The sequence below is a fragment of the Elgaria multicarinata genome, chromosome 7, assembly GCF_023053635.1.
Source record: "Elgaria multicarinata webbii isolate HBS135686 ecotype San Diego chromosome 7, rElgMul1.1.pri, whole genome shotgun sequence".
In the NCBI taxonomy this organism is placed as follows: domain Eukaryota; kingdom Metazoa; phylum Chordata; class Lepidosauria; order Squamata; family Anguidae; genus Elgaria; species Elgaria multicarinata.
In genome coordinates this window covers 34,308,411-34,334,138 of record NC_086177.1, presented here as the reverse complement: position 1 = coordinate 34,334,138, position 25,728 = coordinate 34,308,411, and the positions used below count along the sequence as shown (strand labels likewise).

The 25,728-nt window shown below is 44.5% G+C and overlaps 1 protein-coding gene across 2 annotated transcripts in view; it reads right to left on the bottom strand.

Annotated features, from left to right (window-relative positions):
* The window catches only part of GCNT2 (glucosaminyl (N-acetyl) transferase 2 (I blood group)), a 47,672-nt gene that overhangs the window by 7,476 nt on the left and 14,468 nt on the right, over window positions 1-25,728 (bottom strand). Inside the window, exon 1 of one of the 2 annotated variants that reach the window (XM_063130363.1) lies at window positions 17,780-18,711. The exons of the other annotated variant lie outside the window; for it this stretch is intronic. Coding sequence (XP_062986433.1) covers window positions 17,780-18,692 — 913 coding nt within the window. The 5' untranslated portion in view covers window positions 18,693-18,711. Of the gene's footprint in view, window positions 1-17,779; window positions 18,712-25,728 lie in introns of those variants that run through there. 2 annotated transcript variants of the gene reach the window in all.

Below are 25,728 nucleotides of genomic sequence, written 5' to 3'. Positions count from 1 at the left end.
CTCCACTAACCACTTTGTGGTTAGTATGTTGAGGAAAACAACTACAAAAGGGTTAAAAGTGTTGTCTGCAAGCATTCTGCTTGTGGTTAGCGTTAACCACAGCTGACCATGGTTAAGCTAACCACAAAGCCCAGAGTGTCATCTGAACCAGGCCAGTGAGTCGTCCCAGTGGGCTTATTGGGATCATGCAGCTGTACTCCCTGGCACCGCCATTTTAATTTCCTCATGTTAGTGGGAATGGAAATGGTGGTGATTAGGAGTCCCTTTGTGTGGGCCCAGCTGGTGTTCCTGTGGCCACCAATACCTGGCTGCATGCCATTGCAGACAATCCAGCAGTGTCACTCACAGGAAAATTGGCTGTGCCAAATGAAGAAATAGTGTCCTGGTATTTGCTCAAAAATGCTGTTTGCTAACACTGGCCTTCGTTATACATCAAATGCTCCTGGAGAGAAGAAAAGAATTGCACCTAGCAGAGCAAGCAGGCTTTAGGAGTGGCATTTAATTGCTGTGTACTTTCATATCTTATGTTTGGTTTGTGGTTAAGTTAAATGAGTAAGTAAAAAAAACCATTTCCCCTCCTACCCCCTGCAGCCACCTATGTACGCAAAAAGCCTCCCCCGGAAGAACAGAGGCATTTCTGAACAATGGGTTAGGGTATGAGGGAAAGTGGGGAGGGGAAGCCTTCCTCCTGTGAACTTCCTTAAATCAAATAAGTCCTAAACACTGAAGTACTACTTGTGGGTTTCCCACGGGCAACTGGTTGGCCACCGTATGAACAGAATGCTGCACTCGATAGGTCACTGGTCTGATTCAGCATGGATGTTCTTACGTTATTACTAAGTTACAGCGAATAACCTGATAGAGCAGCAATCCATTCCTTTCACTTTTGTCTGGACATAAAACTTCAAAGCAAAGTTTTGAATTTGAGCATTAACTGACTGAGCAAAACAGAAAGCTTTTTCTGTGGGAACGGAGCATGTACATTTGTGCTCTTATGGATGCCGGAAATCTAGCTCATTCTTTATCGTACTTTCCATTACACAATACAGAAGAATTGGTGTTTTTCTAAAAACAATGTACAATCAGTCCATGAGATTCTGTATTAAAGCTTTTAGGAGTGGGAAAGGTGTGTTTATAATGCTCAAATTGGCTAAAATGACAGTGGAAGCTCATCTGGTTGTATTGCAGAAGCAATTAACTGCGAAAGTCATAACAGTATTTTATATCTGGGTTGGAGTTTCATATGGCTTTCTTCTAGATCAGGTGTGGGAAATGTATGGTTTTCCAGATGTTGCTAGACTACAACTCCCATCAGCCCTCATCATACTGACTGAAGCACCTTTGAAGGAACAGGTACATAGCTTGGGAGAACGCCTAAATTTGTAATTTTGCATTGCTGCTGTTTTTATCTGGTTGAGCTTTTATATTATATTTTATATTATGGTTTTATACTGTTGTTTTATATTTTGAATGATTTTAATTTTTGTGAACCGCCCAGAGAGCTCCGGCTATTGGGTGGTATAGAAATGTCATAAATAAATAAATACATAAAATAGATCTATCCTTGTCACTGGAAGCCCAGGTAGACTTTGTGGCCCAGAGTACTTCGGCTGATTCCCAAGCTATGGCCTTTCCTGGACAGGACAACCTAGCCACAGTAGTCCATGCACTGGTAACTTCCTGATTAGACTACTGCAATGCACTCTACATGGGGCTGCCCTTGAAGATGACTTGGAAGTTGCAGCTGGTGCAAAGACCATATAACACCAGGCTTAAAAGAATTGCATTGGCTGCCTATACGCTTCTGGTTGGAATTCAAGGCATTGGCAATGACATTCAAAGCCCTAAACAGCTTGGGGCCTTGGTACTTGAGGGAGCGCTTCTCCCTATACCTGCCTGCCCGAGATTTGAGATCTATTGGAAGAGCCCTCCTCTGTGTCCCACCAATGCGAGGAATACATTATGGTGGGACGTGGGAGAGGGCTTTCTCTGTTGTGGCACCCTGCTTGTGGAATACCCTTGCCTTGGAGTCCTGACTGGCGCCGACAGTGGCTTCATTTCGGCACCATATTAAAACACGGCTTTTTATCAAAGCCTTCAAGGGCTAAATTCCCCATGATTACACATAGTTTTAATGGATTTTAATTGTTTTATTGCTTTTTTAAAAAATTCTACCGGTTTTAAATTGTTAACAATTTAATACTTTTTTAGCTGTGTAAATTATTTATGTTTATATTGTTCTAATTTTATCTGTACACCGCCCTGGGATCCCAGTGATAATAGGGCGAGATACAAATGTTTTAATAAAATAAATAGGGTTGATGGGAATTGCAGTCCAACAACATCTAGAGGGTCACACATTCCTCATATCTGTTCTACATCAATATGTCCTTAATATTTTTATTTGTCCTTAATATTTTTATGATACCATATATGCATTCTTTGATATTCTGTGATTTTGTGAGGTCATACATTTTGAATTATTATTATTATTGTTATTATTAATTCATCTTTTCCACCCATTGTAAACTCACATGATAGTAATTTTGCCAATCTGCGGTGGAAAATGTATATGAATGCATTTATCAGTAAGTATGCTTCCTAATGGAAAGTATGTCGCAAGGATTACTAAAACAGTATTTATATAACAGTAAATCAGACTAACAATAGAAAGGAAGGAAGGTGTGTGTGTGTGCGTGCATGCGTGTGAGTTTCTTATTACTATTTGACTAATATCATCTGACTAAGCTAAAGGATTATAAAAGAGTGGATGTTTTATAACCCCAGACTTAATTGTAGCTTGCAATTTAGTTTAAGGAAAGAAACAAACAAACAAAAGATTGCTGCAATTGACATTTTACTAGCAAGTCATCCACACTAGAAATAAATAAACAAACAAATAGGATTTCTTCTTCACCTTAAAAATAAATAAAATAGCAGAAATGTTTCCCCACTTCCACAGCATAAAATGGGGCCAGGAAAGGTTTTGTTTTGTTTTTTTGTGATGGTGATGGTGGGGCGGGGGGGGGGGGGGCGGCTCAGCGCTACTTAGAACTCTCTCACAGAACTACAATTCCTTTGGAAAACTTGCTGGAAACCAAATTTATAGTAGCATACACGGCTGTGCTTTTATTCCAAACGACTAACAAAAGAAAACAAAACTGAAAAAGGTTGTCATTAAAATTTATTTATTTATTTATTTATTTATTTATTACATTTTTATACCGCCCAATAGCCAAAGCTCTCTGGGCGGTTCACAAAAATTAAAACCACAAAAAACATCCAACAGGTTAAAAAACACAATTACGAAATACAGTATAAAAAGCGCAACCAGAATAAAACCACGCAGCAAAGTTGATTATAAGATTAAAATACAGAGTTAAAACAGTAAAATTTAAATTTAAGTTAAAATTAAGTGTTAAAATACTGAGTGAATAAAAAGGTCTTCAGCTGGCGACGAAAGCAGTACAGTGTAGGCGCCAGGCGGACCTCTCTGGGGAGCTCGTTCCACAACCCGGTTGCCACAGTGGAGAAAGCCCTCCTCCTAGTAGCCACCTGCCTCACTTCCTTTGGCAGGGGCTCACGGAGAAGGGCCCCTGTAGATGATCTTAAGGTCCGGGTAGGTACATATGGGAGGAGGCGTTCCTTCAGATAACCTGGCCCCAAACCGTTTAGGGCTTTAAATGTCAATACCAGCACTTTGAATCGGGCCCGGACCTTACTTTGTTTCTTTTGCTTATCAGAGTTGGTTTGTTCTACATAGTTAAGACTACACCTACAGATGATGAAACATCCTGATGAATGTCAGCTGCAAATAAATATCTGGACATTTCATGGCAGTATGCATTATTTCTACTTGTGCATCTTAGGCCAGATCTACACCAAGCAGGATATAGCACTTTGAAAGTGGTATGAAAGCAGTATATACTGTAAAAGGCAGGAGCCACAGAACTGCTTTGTAGCAGTTTTGAAGTGCACTGACAATTGTTGGGACCCATGACACATACCATATACTGCTTTCATAGTGCTATATCCTGCTTGCTGTATATCTGGCCATATTGTCACTTTTGAAGATTGCGGAATCTCCCAGAACGGATGGATATAGAAGCTCTGAAGAAGGCTGACCTGTCTTTCCAGCCAGACTAGCTTTCACAAGATCCCAGAAACAGGCAACTTTGGTTGGACAAAGAGTGTTATCAGGAAGATAGATGTGACATCCCTTTGCCCCAGGTGACAAGTATGTGCACATTGCAATGCTCCTACTTCTGAGGGTGCCCTCCAGACAGGCTCTGAGGTCAGGAAAAGAAGCTCAGGAAGAAAAGCTGACCTTTTGGGTATGAGTTACACATTGGGTAACAAGTAATGTTGGCACGCATAATATCTGGTGTCTGCTTTAGCTAAAATAGTTGAAAACACCTCTCCAGTCTGTCCACTGTGGATAGAAGGAAGGATAAAAATACTGTACCTAGATTTTCTTGTACAGTGTAGCATCCAGTCATCTTTAATGAATGTTTTGGTGTAGCTCATCACAGGCCAAGCATCAGGCTTGGAAGTTTGTTTTTAATGATGTTTAACTGCTGCCCTATAATCCAAAGTTCTCAGGGTGGCTCACACAAGAAGTCAGGTTGAAAAGAGGCTAAATTCCATTACTACAAAAACATTTGAGAAATAAAATCACAAATAAGAGAAATCTAATATGCCTGGAAGAAGAGAAACGGCTATGCCTGGCACCAAAAAGATAACAGTGTGGGTGCCAGATGAGTGTCCTTGGGGAGGCATTCCATAAATGGGACACCACAACTTTGAAGGCCCTCTCTCTTGTAGCCACCCACCTAACTTAATTTGGAAGAGTCACCAAGCAGAGGTCCTCTGATGATGACCTAAGGGTCCAGACAAGTATATATGAGGAGAGGTGCCTTAGATATTCTAGCTGCAAGCTATTTTGGGATTTAAAGGCCAACACTAACACTTTGAATTGGGCCATGAACTGGATTGGAAGCTAGTGCATCTGACAAAGCATTGGTGTCACATGATCACATCCACCAATCACAGATAGTAGTCTAGCAACTCTATTTTGGATTAGCTGAAGTTCGTGAACGGTTTTCAAAGGTAGTGTCGAATACAATACTTTGTAGTATTCCAACCAGGGGGTTTCCAGGGCATGGATAACTGTCTCAGAAAAAGGAGAAATGGGTTCTCAGGATACAAATAATTCATTTTCACAAAACTCAATGCATTTCGACCTGTACTTTATTCAAAGGCATTCCTCAGGGAGTTGTTAGAAGATAGTGTCTGCAGATTTCCTCTAGCAAGATAATTGTCACCTGTGTTCATGGATAACTGTCACCTAAACTGATAAAAGGCATTCTGTGGCCATCTGTGCCTCATGTGACAATGATGGATCCACACACACCGAACCTCTGCATGAAATCTTTCAGGGGAGTACAACCCCCTCCACAACAGGTTGCACACCACTCGGGTGGGTAGGTAAATCACCCACTAACAATACCTCCACCTTGTCTGGAATGAATTTTAGTTTACTGGCCTTTTCTAGCCCATTACCTTGCTCAGGCCCCAATTCAGGACATCCACTGCCTCCCCTGGGTTAGATAAAAAGAAGAGAGCGAGCGAGCAGGATGGCATCTGCATATTGATGATGCCTCAGCCCACATCTCCAGATAACCTCCCCAAGCAGTTTCATGTTGATATAAGTAGCAAGGGAGATAAAATCAAAGTAAAGAGAAACATGGTAGTCATTATATTAGAAAAGCTGGAGATCAGTTTTAGGAGGTCAGTAGGTAAAAGGCTGATAGAAGCCAAGTTGGATAACATTATCAGCATTCAGTTTAATGCAGAAGCTTCTTGCTCCATTGACTTGCACACATGGAACATTTCAATATTACAAAATTAACTAATGGTGCAATCCTATGCATGTTTAAGCAAAAAAAGTCCTACAATTCCCAACATTCCCCAGTTAATGTTGGTAACAGTTAAACTATGGAATTTGCTACTATAAAATGTAGTGATTGGCTTTAAAAAGGAGTTATACAAATGTATGGAGAAGGGTATCAATGCCTATTAATCCTGATGTCTATAAGCTATTTCCACTATGCTGGAGGACATGGTCAGGAAGGTGCACTCATGCCCTTTTTTGGGGTTTCCATAAGTAGCTGGTTGGCTGCTGGTGAACAAAATGTTGAATGAGATGGACCCTTGGTCTGATCCAGCTTTTTTCCCTTTCTTATGGGTTCAGAGAATATGCATTCCGTTTCTCTCTATGCAATAGGAGACAGGATTGGGTGTGGGTCCAATGTCAGGCTCATAGATATATGATGGCAAATAATAGCCGCTCTTGAGAAGAACTAGATTACATAACTAGTAGCTCATGTTTCTGCCTGTCAATTCTGCTTTTCCTGAACCTGAGATAGCTCAGGCCTGGTGTTTGAAAGCCCTCAGCATTTTTTTTTAGGCAGGAGAAGTCTACTTTCTGCCTCTGCTGCAGGCTGAACTCCTGCTGATATGAATATTGGTTGTACAGCTGTGTACGTAAAGACTCGATTTGGCTCTGTCTTGAAGATAAGTAGCTGCCTCAAGAGGTATTTTTGTTTGACTCCAAGTTATCACAGGCTTTGGAAAGGCCAGAGCATGAGCTGGTCATGCCCTAGAGGAAATGTTGCATGGATTCAGGCAGCTGATACGACACTCCCAATGATTTTGCAGCAATCAAAAACTTGTGCAAAACAGGGAGAGAAAGAGAGAGAAGGAGATGGGAATCAAGGTCAGAGGCACTATGCCTATGTACACCAGTTGCTACGGAACACAACCGGAAGGCCGCTCCCATGTCATACTTGGCGGTTTCCCACATGCTGGCCACTGTGTGAACAAAGCTGGCAAGAGTTTATGGGATCCCAGCCATCACAGCTCAGAAGGGCATTCATCCCCTCTGGGCTAATTCTCTTTGGCTGTGAATCACAAAATGGGGCATATCTTGAGGATCAGTTCAATAGGTAAGCACAAACTCCATGTTCTAGTGACATTTAACATGGAAATGGACCTAGCCAAATCCTTCTGTGTTGCCACCCAAATAACCTGTTGAACGTACAATATCCATACTTTTCATTTCAGGATAGTAAAAGGTTCCAAAATGTGAGCACCGTGGATGAATTAGAGCAGCCTAAAAGCAAGGCAAATATGGCCTCCTCCTCCGCCTCAAAATGTCTTTCATCAAATTGGGGGTTGAACCCCACTTCTGCTGCTCCCTGCCCTCCCTCCCATGTCTCATCCCCGAGCCAAAAAAGCATGTTACCTTTGGGAAGTGCTAGGTGGTGCAGGTGGCACAGGCCTCCTCCTCAGTGGCAAAGGACACACAGAATCTTATATCATGCCAGATTCATGGGGCTTGAAGACCATTGTTTCCTACTAAGAAGGAGAGTCCATAGGGCCTCTCCAGTCCTGAAGGAGCCCTCCCTCATCTGCTCCTCTTCCCCTTTCCCCAAGGCAAGATTTTTGGGGGCATGGAGACCGGGCCAGCAGAACAGGGGGAGGGGTGGTTAAGATGGCCCTTTCAAGTGCATATCAGTCATTTGAAAAGCTCTTCGAGGCTTTTCAAGCAATAGATGCAAACACTCCCAAACACAAAATTTATTCTCAGGGTGATCACTGGATGTGAGCAATCCTGACTTTTCTTCTCATTATGGCAGTCTTCCCAGAAATATTTCTGTTCAACAGCAAATGAAAACACTGGCTACACTTTTCATGTCAGTTTACAATTCATGTCCCTGTCTATATCCATCTTTTTGGTAAGGGTTATGAACAGGCCTGGAGAAAAACCACAGTATACAAAACAATGCGTCAGGCCAGATGGCAATTTGTACACTGGGCAGCCAAATACATCAAGAACGTATCTATTCTGTCTATCTATCATCTATCTGAAGAATGCAGACCTATGGTACTTGTACATCAAGGTCAATATACCCAGCAGTCATAAGAACACAGGAAGAGTCTAATCTAGCATTATGTTCACATAATGGCCGGACAGTTGTGGGAAACCCAAAAATAGGTCATGGGTGCAATAGCACCCTCTTGTTTGTGCTCCCCAGCAATTGGTATACAGAGGATATCACTTCTGATCTTGAGTTACCATATAGCTATCATGACTAGCAGATATGGATAGACTTAACTTGTATTACACTAATCCTTTTAAAAACCATCTTAAGTACGTGGCCATCTTGTGGCACTGAATTCCATAGTTTAATTATGCACCATGTTGTAAACCGCCCAGAGAGCTTCAGCTATGGGGCGGTATATAAATCTAATAAAATAAATAAGTAAATAAATAAAGAAGTGCTTCCTTTTATTGATCTTGAATCTCCCACTAATCAGCTTCATAGGATAACCTCAGGTTCTAGTAATACGGAAAAGGGAGAAAAAACTCTCCCTATCCACTTTTTCCACACCATGCGTAATTTTGTACATCTTTATCATGTCTCCCTTTACATACCCTTTTTATAAGATAAACAGCCCAGATGTTGTAACCTTCCCTAATAAAGGAATTGCTCCAGCCCCTTGATCATTTTGATTGCTCTTTTCTACACTAAAGGTCCACCTTCAGTGATGATGGAAACTTCTCTCTCACTGTTGAATGGATGGAGAAGGGAGCCCATAGTGCACAGCGACCCTGTAAAGTGGTTGAAGTTGTTGAAGTGGTGAGACTCTTTAATCTTAGGGATTTCTGCCACTGCCTTTCCTATGAATCCTTTGACTGATAGATTGCAGGGAAATCTACAGCCCTTACATTCTTCTTCTGGGAATTGGCAAACTGCCAGCAGTCTCTCTAGGTGCCACGCAAGGAAAAGTCAGCCTGTCTTCTCCTGATTCCTCCCATTCATCATCTGCCCTGACCTTGGAGCATGAAGCCTGAACAGCACAATCTGTAGGAGATAAAGTATAGGACATACTAAAGTAACTAGCCAACCCCCAGAATTTTGAAATGCAATGGCTTATTTAAAAAGATAAAGCAAAGGTGGCCAAGAGAGAGGTAAACAGAGTAGAGACTAAAATAATGGGCCTGTTCAGTCAACATGATAAGCCATGGTTAGGCTGCTAACCCTTTTTGCGGCAAATACTTAGTGAGCATGTTTAAACTGTGGTTGTGTAGCCACCATGGTTAGAAATGGTTCACATGACATGCTAAGCCATAATGTTTAGTTCAAAATGCTTAACCACCATGTCTTAAGTGTGTGATCTGAACAGGGTCAAAATATAAGCTTAGCATCTGGCTAATTCTTGTAAAGGAGAACAGATAGACTGTGCTGAGCAGAGGACAAATGGGTGATGTAGTTGGATTGATATTGATATGTACAAAATCTAAATGACAAAGAACCTTTGGCCACCTGGAGGCCAAGGGAGGGGGAAGCAGAGGTCAGAAAGGTAGTTCTATTCTAGTATTTTTATGCACCAAGTCTGAATGACAAAGAGTCCTGGCTGAACCACCTGGAGGGGGCTTCAGACAGGTCAGACAGTGGCCAGCCATTCATCTCAAAGGAGAAAGGGTGTGTGTGACACTAAGGTACCACCTGGAGGGGGGGGGGAAGGGGAAATAAAACTAGGGAAAAGGTTTATAGCTGAGGACCCACCAAATGCCTTGTCTTGTTTTTGCCAAAGCATGCAGAGAGAACCATGGTAGAAAGGGGCAAGGCCCTACCTGCGAGTAGGTAGCATCAGTTAAGATTTTATTGTTTTATACGTTACTGGGTTTTTATGTTATGCATGTTTTCAAGTTACTTTTAATTATTCTTTCCATGTATTTACCCTACCCTTAGCCTTAATAAAGTCTTCTACTTCACATTCTGTGAGCCCTTTTTTTCTTGGCTTGGGTCCATGCTAAATCACGTCACGGTAAGACTTGCTCAACCTTTACAGTCCTCAACATCAGCAAGCTAGAAGGTTCTGCACTTATATGGTGGAATGGCATGGATGTTCTAGTTCAGTCTTCCCCGAACTGGTGCCTTCCAGATGTATTGGACTACATAGTTGTAGTAAAATGATCAAGGGGCTAGAGCATTTCCCCTATGAGGGAAGGTCACACCAGCTGGAATTATTTAGCTTGGAAAAAAGGAAGCTAATGGGAGACATGACAGAAATATACAAAATTATGCATTGAGTAGAGAATGTGGATAGGGAGATATTTTTCTCCCTCTCCCACAATACTAGAATCCAGGGTCATCCCATGAAGCTGATTGGTGGGAGATTCAGGACAGATAAAAGGAAGTACTTCTTCACAATGCATAGTAAAACTATAGGATTCGCTACTACAAGATCGTCTATCTTCTATAACCAGCGAATCAGATCAGCTAACGGAGACGTGCTCCCAAAACGTGCAGATGGAAGAAGAGGAAAAAGTGGCTGCATCTCTCTTGGGCAGCAAAGTCACATCAAGTTGGGCTTTCTGTGTTCTCAGGAGCAGAAAATTATTAAGGCAGGTTTCAGTCTGGTGTCAGCCTACATCCGCCAGAAACCGGAAGATCCAGCTCCTTGCTTCCAAACCAGATCAGAAGAAGCTGGCTGGGGATGCCCTCTTGCCTATCTGTCTCCGCTATCCCAGGGCACTAGTGTGGGTCAGCTTGTCCTTCCTCAAAAAAGGTAGCCCCGAATTACACAGTATGATTTGCGTTCCAGCGAAAGAAGACTTGTTAGAGCTTTGCAAAGACCAGCACTTCTGTGGACCTAAGGAACCCAAACACAGGGATCGATTTAAGAGCAAAGTGTCGAAACAAAAGGGAAGGAAAAAGAGAGAGAACGTTGGCAAGGCCACAGAAAGTAGTGCTTCCAATGCCATGAGTGTAATGCCAGCTGAACACGAAGATCTCATTCTGGGCCTGTGGCCTGACTCTCTGCCAGAAGTTGCATCGCATTGCTCCAGAGTCCTCTTGGGTTTTGTCACTCAAGGGGACTTCTCCTTAGCCTCTGGCTGTGGTGAAGCTCTGGGGTTTGTTAGTCTGACAGGATTGCTGCAAATGTTGATTGGGCAACCAGCAGACAAGGAAGGGCTCGTGGTGTTAAGAAATCCAGCATCCCTACAGTACAGATTTGCTCGGCTTACTGTTGAAGTCTAACCTGAGTTGAAATGCAGTGGCATGTAAGAGGATCAAAGACACTCTTCTCTGAAAGAGTACACACTTCTTAATTGAGATTCAGAGCTTCCAAAAATGTTCACCGACTTTGTTCATATGTAACATGAAATAGACTTAAACTGTTATGTACATTCAGGTATCAAGTAACCCCTTCCCTTATTCAGAAGCACATATATTGTAAACCGCCCAGAGAGCTTCGGCTATTGGGCGGTATAAAAATGTAATAAATAAATAAATAAATAAATAAATAAAGATGTAGAGATGGCCGTGAATTTGGATGGCTTTAAAAGGGGGGTTAGAAAAATTCCCAGAAAAGACTATCAATAGCTACTAGTCCTGATGGCTATATGCTACCTCTAGCCATCAGAGACAGTATGTCTATCTATTCCAGTTGCTGGGGTACATCGGTGGGAGGGTGCTCTTGCACTCATGTCCTGCTTGTGGGTTCCTGGTCAATAGCTGGTTGACCTCTTTGTGAACAGAATGCTGGATAAGATGGACCCTTGGTCTGATCCAGCATGGCTCTTCTTATGTTTATTTATTATTTATTTATTGATAGAAAACATTTGTATCCCGCCCTATATCATTAAGATCTCAGGGCGGAGTACACACATCTGGAGGGCACCAGCTTGGTGAAGGCTGCTTTAATTAGCAACGTTCTCCTTGCCCCTTTCTTTTAACACTGCTAGTATGTTTCCTCCTGTTTGGTCCCTGCGGCCAGGCATTCCCGAATTTCTCTTGCCTAAACACCTGCACATTCTTTCCCCGGACTCCTTGGTTGTTTTCACAGAAGGACTGTCTAGTGCTGCTGAGCTCTTCTGCAATCAGCTGGAAGTGGAATTAAAACATAGCACTATAGCATAGTATAAAACAGCGCATAAAACACAGCACTGTATTCCTCATTGAAAAAGTCAGTAACGTCATTCCACATTGGCAAGATCCCACAATATGTTGTCTCAGAAGCAAGTCCCATTCTGCAGCGTCTTCTTCCATCTGCTGCATTAGTAGCATCCTTTCTTTTGAAGTAGCTAATTAGTTGCCTCCTGTTTAATGGTAGTGGCCATGACATTTTGTATTGTCATTCATTAGTTCCTGTTCCCTCTGGGTCAGAGAAGCTTCTATTCCTGCTTTTCTCTTTGCAGCCATAGCAATTGTGTGTTCTGGTTTGTTTGTTTTAAATTATGACTTCAATTTCACAATTGGGTGCCTACAATTTTTCCCTAATGGAGCGAATTACAGCTTTGGGAGAGGGGTTATATTGAAAAAATACCACAGGGAAAAGATCTCTCCCCACCCCAGCTAGGGTGACTATGGCTATAGCTATATTAGGCGATATCCCAGTGATCACCCTGGGATCGTCCCTGTGTGTCCACATGATCATCCCTGGGATCATCCCTCCCTTGCCCTGGGATATCACCCTACAGTTCTGGCCCGCTTTTTCCACAGTCACGGTTTGTCCTGGCTGAAATTTTCAGCACAGCACTAGTGTTTTGGTGTCAGGTGCAATTTACACAAATAGAAATTTTCACAAAATGCAGCTGAAATTTGCATGGTATGTGCAAATTGCAGCTGAGATTTGTACCAGTTATGCAAATTTGTGTAAATTGTGACCGTAATGTATGCAAATTAAAACCACTGAATGAATGTTGAAGTCACAAAGGACAATTGTTCTGGGGTTCTCCAGCATCACATACATTATGAATTAAAGATTTCTAAGATACTAGTTTTACAATGGCTGATCAGAATAACTTTAGGAAAGAGGTGTACGTGTGTATAAACGTTTCAACAAGAACTCACTGGAAAGTGTTTCCTTTATTGTCTGACCAAACAGAAATGGAAGAGTGCCACAACAACATATAACTAAAGGCAGTTGAGAGAATCAGAGCGGTTCACAGATTAGCTTTAGATTTGTATTTTGAACGACATGTCTTCAAATAACCCATAAACTTAGGACTGCAAAACACTGGGCTGCATCCTAGGTTGCCCGGATGATTCTGTAGGTGAAGATATCACCACAGTGAAACCAATTTTAAAGTAGCTAAAGTCCATGTGCTTTGACTCCTGATATCAAAAGAATTTTGGGGTGTTTTTCCCCCCTCCAGGATTTTATCACAGATTTTCTTCCTTTCTTTCATTTGGTTACGGGTTGGGGGGTGGGGCAGGGAAACAATGCTCAATTTCTTCAGAAAATAGATGAGAGTATGCTAACAGTTTATGAAAGGTTACGATGAATGTCTGTTACATGTAAATATCTGGACATTTCATGGCAGTATACGTTGCTTCTACTTTTCCATAGTACCGTATTTCTTCGATTCTAAGACGCCATCGATTGTCAGACGCACACTAATTTCAGTACCACCAACAGAAAAAAAGTTTTGATTCTAAGAAGTAATAAACACACCTGCGATTCTAAGACGCACCCCGTTTTTAGAGATGTTTATATGGGAAGAAAAGTGCGTCTTAGAATCGAAGAAATACAGTATTGTCATTTTGAAGACTGTGGAATTGCCCAGAGCTCTGTAATGGATGAAACAGAAGCTCTGAAGAAGGCTGACCTGTCTTTCCAGCCAGAGGAGCTCTCACAAGATCCCAGAAGCAGGCATCATTTGTTGGGCAAAGGGTGTCATCTGGAAGATAGTTGTGACATTCCTTTGCCCCAGGTGACAAGTATGTGCACATTGCAATACTCCTATTTCTGAGGGTGCCCTCCAGACAGGCTCTGAGGTCAGGAAAAGAAGCTCAGGAAGAAAAGGCTGGACTCTTTGGTATGAGTTACACATGGGGTAATACATAATGTTGGCACACGTAAAATCCGGTGTCTGCTTTAACTAAAGAAGTTTAAATACCTCTCCAGACTGCCCATTGTAGGTAGAAGGAGCCAGTGTGGTGTAGTAGAGTGTTGGACTGGGAGTCGGGAGTTCCGAGTTCTAGTCCCCACTCGACCATGGAAGCTCACTGGGCGACTCTGGGCCAGTCACAGCCTCTCAGCCCAACCTACCTCACAGGGTTGTTGTTGTGAGGATAAAATGGAGAGCAGGTGGATTATGTACACTGCCTTGGGTTCTTTGGAGGAAAAAGGGTGGGATATAAATGTAATAAATAAATAGAATAAATAATAAAAAATACACTTCCAAGATTTTCTTGAAAATCTTGGAATTTTCTAGCATCCAGTCATCTTTGGTGAGCATTTTGGCGTACCTTAGCTTCAGTAATTCATCACAGGTCAAGTATCAGGGTTGGCAGATGTTATTACATTTCATACCTATACTATATAATCATATCTATTGCTTGCTTAAAGGGAAAATAAGGCTTTTGAGTAAAAATCCAGTTGAATATGCAAGAAGCAAGTCTGTATATAGAGAAAATCACTTGGGATGATTTTGCACCGTCATTGAATGGCCTGGCAAAGCAGCTAAAAGGTGAAAAGCCTAGGTAGGAGTTGTAGCATGTACCACAGGATTAAGAACATTTTTGCAGGCTTCAGCAAACTGGGACCCACTGAATGATTCAACAAAATTAGCTCTTATAGCAGCTTTGAATATTTTTTTAGAGATTAAATCCTCAGTTGACACTGGGTAATAATGAATATGTAAAAACTTCAGTGATAAACCAACACTAATTTATACATTTATTTTTTCCAACCACTGGAAGTAACCAAGAGCTATGGTAGACTGATAACTATTAATAAAGTATAACTTCCTCACTGTTAGAGCAGTACGACAATGGAACCAGTTACCTAGGGAGGTTGTGGGCTCTCCCACACTAGAGGCATTCAAACTGGACAACCATCTGTCAAGTATGGATTCCTGCACCGAACGGGGTGGGTGGGGGTGGACTCCTTCCAACTCTACTATTCTATGATTCTAGGATGCTAACCCAACATGTGATGTAACTATCGAGAATATTTTGATGCAATCTTTCTATTTATAAGTTTATAAATATAACTAATGGGTGAGTGGTGGTCATTGTGTTTTCTTTCTAGTTTCTGAAATTAAACTATGGTCCTACTCTTTCAAACCTTTTCCTGGGATTCATGAGGCCTGGCAGCTTCCTTGAACAAAGAAAGTCCAGGGGCAAAAGTCTTGAAAGTCTTTGGAATCCAGGGGGAAAGGCCTTCACAGAGGTAACAATTTTAATGCATATTCCAATATTTGCAAGTTTACCGAGACAACACAAGCGGATACTTTTAGTCTGTATGGGCTGTTTACATATTTTGTTAATCTCTCACCCTCTGCATTATGAATAAGCTCTTCAGTAGACTGGATGTTATTATTCTTTCGTCTCCCACTCTACACTTGTAGAATCAGTTCCACCCACTACAATGCTAACCTGTCGCATGCCTGCTGTGAAACTGGATCCTGCCACCAAGCCAAGTACATCATTGCATTTGCTTATTTTTATATCTTAGCACAATATTTTATAAAAAACATGGTATTTGTTAACTATGTCCTTATGTCCTTCACCCCTCCATCCTAGCGGGATGGAGGGGTGAAGATCTCGCGATATTTTTATCGCGAGATCTCCCCCTCGGTTGACACGTGGTGCGCGACGACCTCAGAGGGAGAGGCGTCGCACCCACCATTTTGTTGGTTTTTCTTAAAGAAGATGCACACGAGTGCTCATGCGCAAAAGGTAAGATTTTAAAAAAATGATTTTCCCCTCTCCCCCCACCCCACCCCGATGGACACAGTGCTCCTGATGAGCTCTGCGCCCCATGCGCGGGTCCCGGCTCCTCGCGAGGAACCAGGACAAACTGCAACACCCAGTCACACGTTCCGTGGTCTCGGGCTCAGCCCCAGACAGTGGAAAAAGTGGGCCTAAAGTGTAGGGCGAGATCCTGGGTCAAGGGAGGGATCATCCTTCTCTGATCCTGGGATCCGCTGTGCATCATGTGGACGCTCAGGGACGACCTGGGGATCGCCCTGGGATTTCGCCCCATCTAGCTAATGCCTATATCTCAATCAAGGCACTCCCTACAATGCTGTCTGGGAACTAAGGATTTCAATTGCCAAGAGGAATAGAATTACTTGCCTGTGGTCAAACTGTGAAAAAACAACCTATTTTGCTATTTCCAAAAAATTGCTGGAAGACAACACACAGCTAGTTACTTGCTATTTTATTACATGGGGGCATATTGTTTTTCCATGTGAAAACTGAATTGGAAAGCTGCTGAATTGGAAAGCTGCTCTTGAAAATGGTCAAGAGAATGACCTCTCAAAAACTTGGTCCTATGCATGTTTACCCAGGTGTATTGGACGAAGCTTATGTTTGTTTGTTTATTTATTTATTTATTTATTACATTTCTATATCGCCCAATAACCGGAGCTCTCTGGGCAGTTCACAAAAATGTTCAAGTTAATCAAGTTAGCAAGTCGGGTGTATTTCTAAATAAATATACATAAGGTTAGGCAGAAATGGCTAAAGCAGATGATAAGCAGAAGATGTATATCTAGTCTCCAATTGTTTTGTATTGTTTTAAACTGAGTTATATCTGTGTAAAGCTGCCATTTGGAGGGACAGTAGGGGAGTGGCTGTTCAACACTTTCCATTTAATAGTGGCCAGTCAAAAGAATCAGGGTGGCCCATGCAACAAGTCTGCCTATTGTTTATGACCCAGTAATAATAATCTTAGCATTTAGCTGTGATGTACAGAGCTGGCGTCAAGGGTAGGCACGGTTGGGCCCCTCCTGAAGGGCCATACCCCAGCTGGGGCCCACTGACAAGAGCCCTGCGGAGTTGCTCATCCTCTTCACCACTGCACCCTGCTTGTTCACCTTCTTCTAGCTCTGGCCCAGACAACGGTGGTGATGGGGAGGAGGAGTACTAGATGCCACTGCCTGCTTGCCCACTGGTTCTCTTCCTGTCAAGCCAACAAGTGGCAGCCATGATGAGAAAGAGGGAGAGGAACAGTAGCAGCTGGTGACAATAGAGGTGAGGAGGGAGACTTACAGAGGGTGGGGGTCTATTTGCCTTGCCCAAGGTCCCACCAAACCCTGGAGCCAGCACAGATCTTATCAAAAGTCAATTTGTATTGAGTTATTCTGAAATAATAATATAATACAAATTTATATTGCATTCTATGCCAGAGTGCATTCCAATTAACCAAAACATACAAAACACAGCAATATCAACAGAAATCAATAAATACACCTTTGATAAACCGCTAGCCAAAATTGAAACTAATTCACAACTAATCAATTAAAACAACCAAATTGAAACTCAAAAGGAAACTGCTTGTTTCTCACTCCATACACCAGTACCTATAGCTCCAACTCAAAAAAATAGGTTTTCAGTCCTTGGCCATTTCTACGTCTGCCTCCCACCCCACCCCCACCCCATAATTCCCTGCATTGCTGGGTGTGTTCTTATGTTAAACTGGAAGGTGGGAAATGAATCCCTGAAAAAGGGTGGGTGGGTGGAGGTACAAAGTTGTGAAAGAAATTTCCTCAGTTGATGTGTGTGGGTGTCTGTGGAACAGACAAGCGATAATCAGCTTGCATGTGGATTGTCAGATGCATGCAAGGAGAAATGCTCCATCCAAAGATGCCCTTAGCAAACATCAACTTTGGGAACAGTGCACCGTTTCGAGTCGGAAGTGAAATCCCAGCTCTTGAAATCCAGAAAGGTCAGATGCCGCCACAACCTACCTGGTATCCGATTAAGCGTCACCCAGAAATGTTCATCCGGGCTGTAGGTGTCCTTGGACCATTCCAGCAAATCGAGGGCCCGTTTGTCACGGAACAGAAACTCCACAAAGGGCCTTGTGAGTGCAATATAGGCAGAGCCAAAGTAGATGGTCAGGTTGTGGGGTGCTGGCGGTTTTAGTGCCGAGGTCCTTTTCATGTAAGAAGCCTGTTTGCTCATGTGCTCCTTGTAAACGTATTTGGTCCTGACAGTAATGGGCGGTGGAGGGAGGGTCCCGGGGGTGATGTTCTTCCCTTTGAACCTTTTCAGGTGCTGGACCATCTCTCTGTTGGTTTTCAAGGGGAAGTCTTGGCCGCACATGTTCAGGACATACTTCCAGTCAATCTCGTGGGCCAGGAGGTCCTTCATGCAGTTCAAATCGGCCTGAAGCCTGGAGACGCCCGCGTATATGACCGGCTCGGCTTTGGACACCAGGAAGGCATTGGGGAAGCACGCGACCAGTCTCCCCACTTCTGCCTTGTACTGGGCCGGCGCCTTCTCGTCCACGTGGATGCAGTAGACGTTGTGGGGCGCGTAGAGGGACCGGAAGACTCTCTCGAACGTCTCGAAATCTTTGTGGAGGGTGATGACGAAGGCCAGGGGGAAGGCGGCTTCTGCCGCAGAGAGCGGGCGGCTGAGGTAGTGGCTGTCCGCCGCGTAAGCCGGGCAAGCGGGAGGCTCGCCAAAGGACGTGTGGAAGTGGTTTCCCCAGACGAAGGCTTTCCTCTCGTCCGCCAGAGCGTCGCAGGCTCGGCGAAGGAAGTCGCTTGCCCGGGGCTGGGGCCGCTGGCGCGGATTTCGAGGCGGAGGAGGAGGCTGGTTGTGCAGCAAAAGGAGCAGAGCCGCCAGGCCGCTGCACAGGACCAGAGCGAGCATGTAAAGAGTCTTCCGAGGCGGCAGCATGGCTGCTTGGAAGGAAAAGAGGAGGGGAAGGAGAATCCCTACCGCGGCTCCGTTCTCACGGGTGAGCGCCCGAGGGAGACGCTCCCCCTGCAGCCCTCGGAGCGATGCATTCAGCCAGCTGCTCACTCCTCGGCCGCGCCGGGCTCTCGGCTCGCCCGCTGCTCCAAGAAGCTCCACACCGCTTCCCCGGGCGGTTGCAGTCGATCCTCGCCGAGCGCGCCGTCGGTCAGGGAGCTGCGCGCTCCGCTCCGCGCTTTCCTTCTCGCCTACTGAGATCCTCCTCCGACTTCTTTAGCGTCCCCCGCCCTTCGAAGGGGCAACCGGGTGATTTGCATATCGAAGCTGCCGGCGATTGGCTGGAGACGGCAGGGCGCCCCCTCTCTTCAGCGGAGGAGGAATCCCCGTGTGCGCCGCGGAGCAGGTAGTGGTGTCCAATCGTCGCCCCTCCCAAGCTGGTGAAAGAGCGCCCGGCCCTTGTGAGCTCGGCTGGAGAGGCCAAAGATGCGCAGAAACCAGGGAGGCTGATGGCTCCGATGGTCATGAGGCTGCGAATCCATTCTGAGCTCCAGCCAGAACTCTACAGGAGCTATCCAAGATGCTGCACCTATTTGGGGGCTAGGGTTCAGCACCTTGGAGAGCTCCTTTAGAGTTTTGGCTGGTTCGCACTAAAACCCAGAGTGGATTCACAGCCCCATCGAAACTGGAGCCACCAGCTTCCACTAGTGCAAACTTAGGAGTCTTATCATACGTAGTAGTGAAGCGAGGTAGGTTCAGACCCTGGACTTGGCGGTCTTATGACATCCTTTAGACATCCATGTGCATTACTTCAGTTGAGAAGCACACAGCCAACAGTTCCCTCCAACTGTTCCAAGCTTTACAACTGCTTCTATATGACTGATAGATTTGAGCAGATGACAACAACGCTTTGCCAACCCAGATATAACACGCAAAACAAAATACTCTTGAGCATGAGCAGTTTTGCACTTTAAAGTCACTCAAATTATAGCATCATCATAGATACAGGGATAACAGGGATTTTTTCCCTGTTACTAAGAATGAATGTCATATATATTACTCAGTAGAATCTAGATATATTATTCTGATATATATATATATATATATATATATAGAGAGAGAGAGAGAGAGAGAGAGAGAGAAAATAATTTCAGCACCTGTAAAAATGGGCATTCCTGGACTGCTACTGCTGACTGTAAAATATGTTTTTTAAAATAAGAGGAAAGGATGAGCCAGGGTCCCAGGCTGTACATGACAACCAGCTGCTGACATGGGCCCTATTTGGCACTATGGGGGGAGAGGGGAGTCTGAGCTGTGGGGCCTGGATTTTGGCCCCAAAGTTCCAGCCCTAACTACATCATAAAACAAGTATTAATGCTGGGCTAGTTCACACAACATGACAGCCCATTGTCGGTTAATTTGTCTGTGAGGAGTTGTAGTGCATGCCGGTTGCCATTATGAACATGCAAGCCCTGGCCACAATTATTTGAGGGTCAAACAACTTTTGCTTAAACCAAAAACAAATTCTGAGAGCGTTCACATGATCAGTGAAGGAAAATAAGCCCCCATAGCATATTTTCCTGACCTGCATATGTTGGAATCACCATAATTACCCTCGCAGGAGTGGAGGGCGGGGGAGGTTTACAAACCACCCTGCAGCCCTAGAATAAGCCATGGGTTCCAGGGTGGTTTGTAATCCTACCCTCGCTGGGTTCAGACAACATGACAAACCATGCTTGGCGAGCATAATTATGATAATTTGGAGGCACATGACCGACATATATGGGGCAGGAAAATAAACTGCAGTGGCTTGTTCCCCCTTTCCCCAATCATGCAAACTTGGTTTCCACTCAGGTTTGGACAGCACAACAAGCCATGCAAAACTCCAGCCAGGACTTGCACACTCATAATTGCAGATGGACGGTATGTGCTGTGGTGCCCCGAGGGTGTGGGCTGTTGTGTCATCTGAACCAACTCACCGTCTGCTATTTTTAGATAAGCCCAAGATGTTTTGCTGTGTGAGACAAAGGACAAGATGGTGCCACCTTCCCAGTTATTCCTTATACAGGCACGAACTAGACAGGCAGTTGAATCTTATTTCAACTGTGGCAAGAAGACAGCACCCTCCTTTGCACCTGGGGCACAGGGCAAGCTGCATGGCACACGCCGCTCTATGCCCAAAAGCCCAGTCCTCCATGTCACCCAGGCAGGGTCTACACTACAACTTTAAAACAGTTTATAACAGTTTTGACAACTGTTGGGGTCCATGACACATATACAGTTTTCAAAACATTTTCAAAAGTGTTTTATCTTACTTGGTGTAGATCTAGCCCCACACTACTGTCCTTCAACACTTTGCCACCCTCCCCAAACTCCTAGCGTCTGCCCCTGTGGCTGTCTCACTCTGTCTAACATTAGGGCCGGCCCTGTGTAAGAGCCAAACTTCATGTTACTTTAAATATGTTGCTAGCAGCTACAGCTTCTCTCTCTCCCTCTGGTCTTAGCTAGACCTAAGGTTTATCCCGGGATCGTCCCGGCGTCATCCCTGTTCATGTAAATGACACACAGGGGATCCCGGGAGCAGGTAGGAATGGATCCTGGGATGATCCTGGGATAAACCTTTGGTCTAGCTAAGGCCTAGCTCTCTCAAACTCAGAAAGTAAGTATAGGAAGGAAAGGAAAGGAACCTCTCGTGCAAGCACTGAGTCATTACTGACTCTTGGAGGGATGCCAGCTTTTGCTGACGTTTTCTTGGCAGGCCTTATAGCGGGGTGGTTTGCCGTTGCCTTCCCCGGCCGTTATTCCCTTTCCCCCAGCTAACTGGGTATTCATTTTACCGACCTCGGGAGGATGGAAGGCTGAGTCGACCCGAGCCGGCTGCCTGAAACCAGCTTCCACTGGGATCGAACTCAGGCCGTGGGGAGAGTTTCAGCTGCAGAAACTGCTGCTTTACCGCTCTGCGCCACACGAGGCTCCAGACAGTGTATGGTGGGTAGTGGGGTGGGGGGAGCTTTAAACCTTTGTCCTCTACTGCATTCCTGACCTGGTTATGGGGGGGAATATGCCTGACATTGCCCCCCCAAACTCGATCCATTTGTTTCCAGGGATGGTAGGAGTGGCTTCTGCCTTCTCTTCCTTACACACTTCCCTGCATGACACTCAGAGAGAAAGATAGAGAGGATGAATGTGAAGAAGCAGAGGCTGCATCTTGCAACAGCAACTGCTGCCTCCACACAACCGCTCAGCTTTTCCTTTTCTCATCAGGAAGGATTCGGCGGTGGCGGCTTCCTTTGTTTGTCACCTGCCTTCTCCCTATGGAATGATCTACCTGCTTGTGCATCCTATCTCTTGGGTGATACATTGGGAAGGATTAGGCTGAGCCATCCAGAGGGAGGGAGTACAAGGAGGCTGCTCTTTGAAGGACCAGCAGTCCCCCTTTCTCTTCTCACTCCTCCTCTCTCCTGGGGTGGGGTGGGTGAATTGGTGCTAGCTGGGCACAATCCCTGCCACCATGACACTCGGAAAGAGAGTGTGCAGGTGAACAAGGGAGAGGATGCGGCAACTGCTCCTTCCCTCTGTGCTGTGCCGCCCACAGAGAAAGAGAGGGAGAGGGAGAGGGCATGCAAGTGGGCAGAGGCGGCTAGCAAATGCTCTGCCTCGAAGCATCCATGGGGGCTCAGACCTCTACACTGTGGTGCCCAGGCAAGGTGAGTAAGACAGGGGAAGTGGGAGCAGCCGCTGTCCTCTCTCACTTGCAAGATGGGAACTATGCTTACATTGTTAACATGGACTGTATGTATTTCCTGGTTGGCAATGAACTGACTTCTCTCTAGTCCCTGTGTACTTAAGGTGGTGGAGAAGACCCTGAAAAATTCTGGGTGTGTTGTGTAAGCAATAAAAAAAAAAAACTCAGCCAGCTTGCAAAATCCGTGTGTGTGTGTGTGTGTGTGTGTGTGTGTGTGTGTGTGTGTGAAGAAAACAGGGCAGTCACCAAAAGTCAGCATGGTCAGGCATCTGCCGAGGGCTCATACCCCGGCAGCCCCACCCCTGGCAAGAAACCCCCGGAGTTGCCATCGCAACCTGATTGTTCACCTGCCCTGCTTAACTTTTCTTTTTCCTAAAGCTTTTAAAACTTGAATTGTTCTGACTTTTATACTGCCTGTTTGGTGCATTCTCTTCCCCTCCTTATTGCTTTATTATGATTTTATTAGAATGTAAGCCTATGCGGCACGGTCTTGCTATTTATTGTTTTACTCTGTACAGCACCATGTACATTGATGGTGCTATATAAATAAATAATAATAATTATAATAAAGAGGCCTCCCTGCTCGCTCACTCACTCTGTGACTGTCAAGCAAGCAAGTGGTAGGAATGACGAGGAAGAGGAGGGGGAGCAATTGCAGGTGGTGGAAATGGTGGGGAGAAGGGAGACTTATTGTCTGAGTTGGCCCATTGAGGGTGTCTTGCCAAGGGCCCACTAAAACCTGGAGCTGGGACTGAAAGGGAAATGCCTTTGTATTTAGCTTCGGCTGTTGTTATAAATAATTTCAGTTTTATGAATGGGAAATAAAACGTATGATGTTTATGGCTACTAAACTGATTTCCTTTATGCCCTAGGCCTCCCTGATTCTCTCCTCAGCTGGTTCTCCTCCTACCTGCCTAACAGTTCTTTCATTGTTTCTATAGGGCAGCCTTTCCCAAACTCGTGCCTTCAAAATGCGTTGGACTCTAGGCACCTGCCAACCAGCTATTCTTCCTCTTCTTCCATTTTCTCTCTCTCTGTTTGGGTCCATAGGAGCATAGGAAGCTCCCTTACACTGAGACAGATCCTTGGTCTATTTTGCCCAGTATTGTCAACACTGTCTGGCAGTGGCTTTCCAGGGTTTGAGGCAGTTACCTGGAGATACCATTGAACCTGGGACCTTCTGCATGCAAAGCTGGTGGTCTACCTCTGAGCCATACCCCCTCAAAGGTCTGTTGTTAGTCCTCTGCTCTTTTCTCTCTACACAGTCCCTTATTAAATCCCATGGCTTTCAGTACCACCTGTATGTACCACCTGTAACTCAGCGACTGGCTGAGTTAGGAGTGGGAGGTATTGCATTACAGTGGTTCCGCTCCTACCTGGCTGGTTGGCGCCAGAAGATGGTACTGGGGGAACATTACTCGGCTCCGTGGATTCTCCAGTATGGGGTTTCACAGGGGTCAGTTTTGTCCCCCATGCTGTTTAACATTTACATGAAACCATTGGGTGTGGCCTTTTGGAGTTTTGCAGTGCATTGTCATCAGTACACTGATGGCACACAGCTCTATTTCTCCTTTTCATCTTCAACAGATGAGGCTGTGGATGTGATCAGGTTGGGGAGATCAGGAGGCAAAGTGGCATCGTATAGACATGGCCCTGAACATTTCATAGGAAAGGGGAAATCATGTGAATCAATATTCATTTGGGTGTAGCTGTACAGTTGATCTTTAACAAAATATTTTGAGTCTCTGTCCAGAAAAGCCTCAAGCTCAAAGCTGGGCTTGGATCCAAATTCAGCTTTCTGGTTCTTTGCAGTTCACCTCAGTTAGCTCGATTTAATTGGAATTGGTAACATTAGTGCCCATTTCTCATTATGCTATACAATTTCCTTCAAACTGACCATATGCATTTGTCAAAGTTCTGGGGCTGATCCAAGATCTTATCTCATGTTATGTTTTTAGAAACCTGATCAACGCTTGTGAAAACTATTTATGGCTCTGTCACTTCTGAGATATGGAAATATTTGTATATGTTAGCACACAGCATGTCTAAACTTGAGGGAATCCTCAAGAGTCAGTGTGGTGTAGTGGCTAAAGTGTTAGACTGGGAGTCGGGAGATCCGGGTTCTAGTCCCCACTCAGCCATGGAAACCCACTGGGTGACTCTGGGCCAGTGACAAACTCTCAGCCCAACCTACCTCACAGGGTTGTTGTTGTGAGGATAAAATGGAGAGGAGGAAGAGGATTATTATGTATGCCGCCTTGGGTTCCTTGGAGGAAAAAAGGCGGGATATAAATGCAATAATATATAGTATATCCTTTCTAGACACACACAAAAAGAGCAATCCTATAGAAGAAGGCCAGGCAAAGCAAAAACAAAACAAAAAGTACGTAATTTCTGAACTTGAATTTCTTTTAGGTGATATAATAATACTATGTGGAGCAGGTAAATTTGCTACACAGGCCAGATCGAGAGCAATGGCAAGAGGGAGGAGGAGGAGGAGGAGGCATTCATCCTGGTTTTAGCATTAGTTATACACCTGTGCACTGGAAGTCACAATTTGGCTTTGCCCTGAAGATGAAATAGCTCCCTCAAAAGGTATTTTTGTTGGACTCCAAGTTGTCATAGGCTTTTGAAAGGTTAGGGGATGAACTGGCCAAGCGTTAAAGGAAGTATTGCAAGGATTAAGCCAGTTTCAGTCTTTTGTAGTAAGCAAAACCTTGTGAAATCAGAAGAGAGAGAAACCTGGCCTGAACTGTACCTTTGCTGTTTCCTGTTCTTCCTGTCCCTCCAGCCCCAAAACACCTTACCTTCCAAAAGCAGAAGAGAGGGCATCAGGTGGTGAAGTGCTCTCACAATACAAAGGAGGCCTTGTGGGCTCTCCTCCTCCATGGCAAATTTATTTAGAAAATATATTTTGAAAAAACGGAAGTGTTGAAATTCCAGAACATATCTGGATCACACTGATTATCTAGACCCATTTCAGTTGGGCATTCATTTATGTATTACATTTCATTTGGGCATTTATTTATTTGTTTATTCATTACATTTCACCAGGAGATGAGACTGCTTTGTTACTTAGGTGGATGATCTACACCAGAAGTTGGGTGGGTAGTGGAACGTGCCCCTAATGTTCTCTTGGATCTCTCGGTGGCTTCCAGTATCATTAACCATGGCATACTTCTGGATCGCCTGGTGGGGTTGGCTCTTAGGGGCACTGTATTGTAGTGGTTCCAATCCTTTCTGTCACGT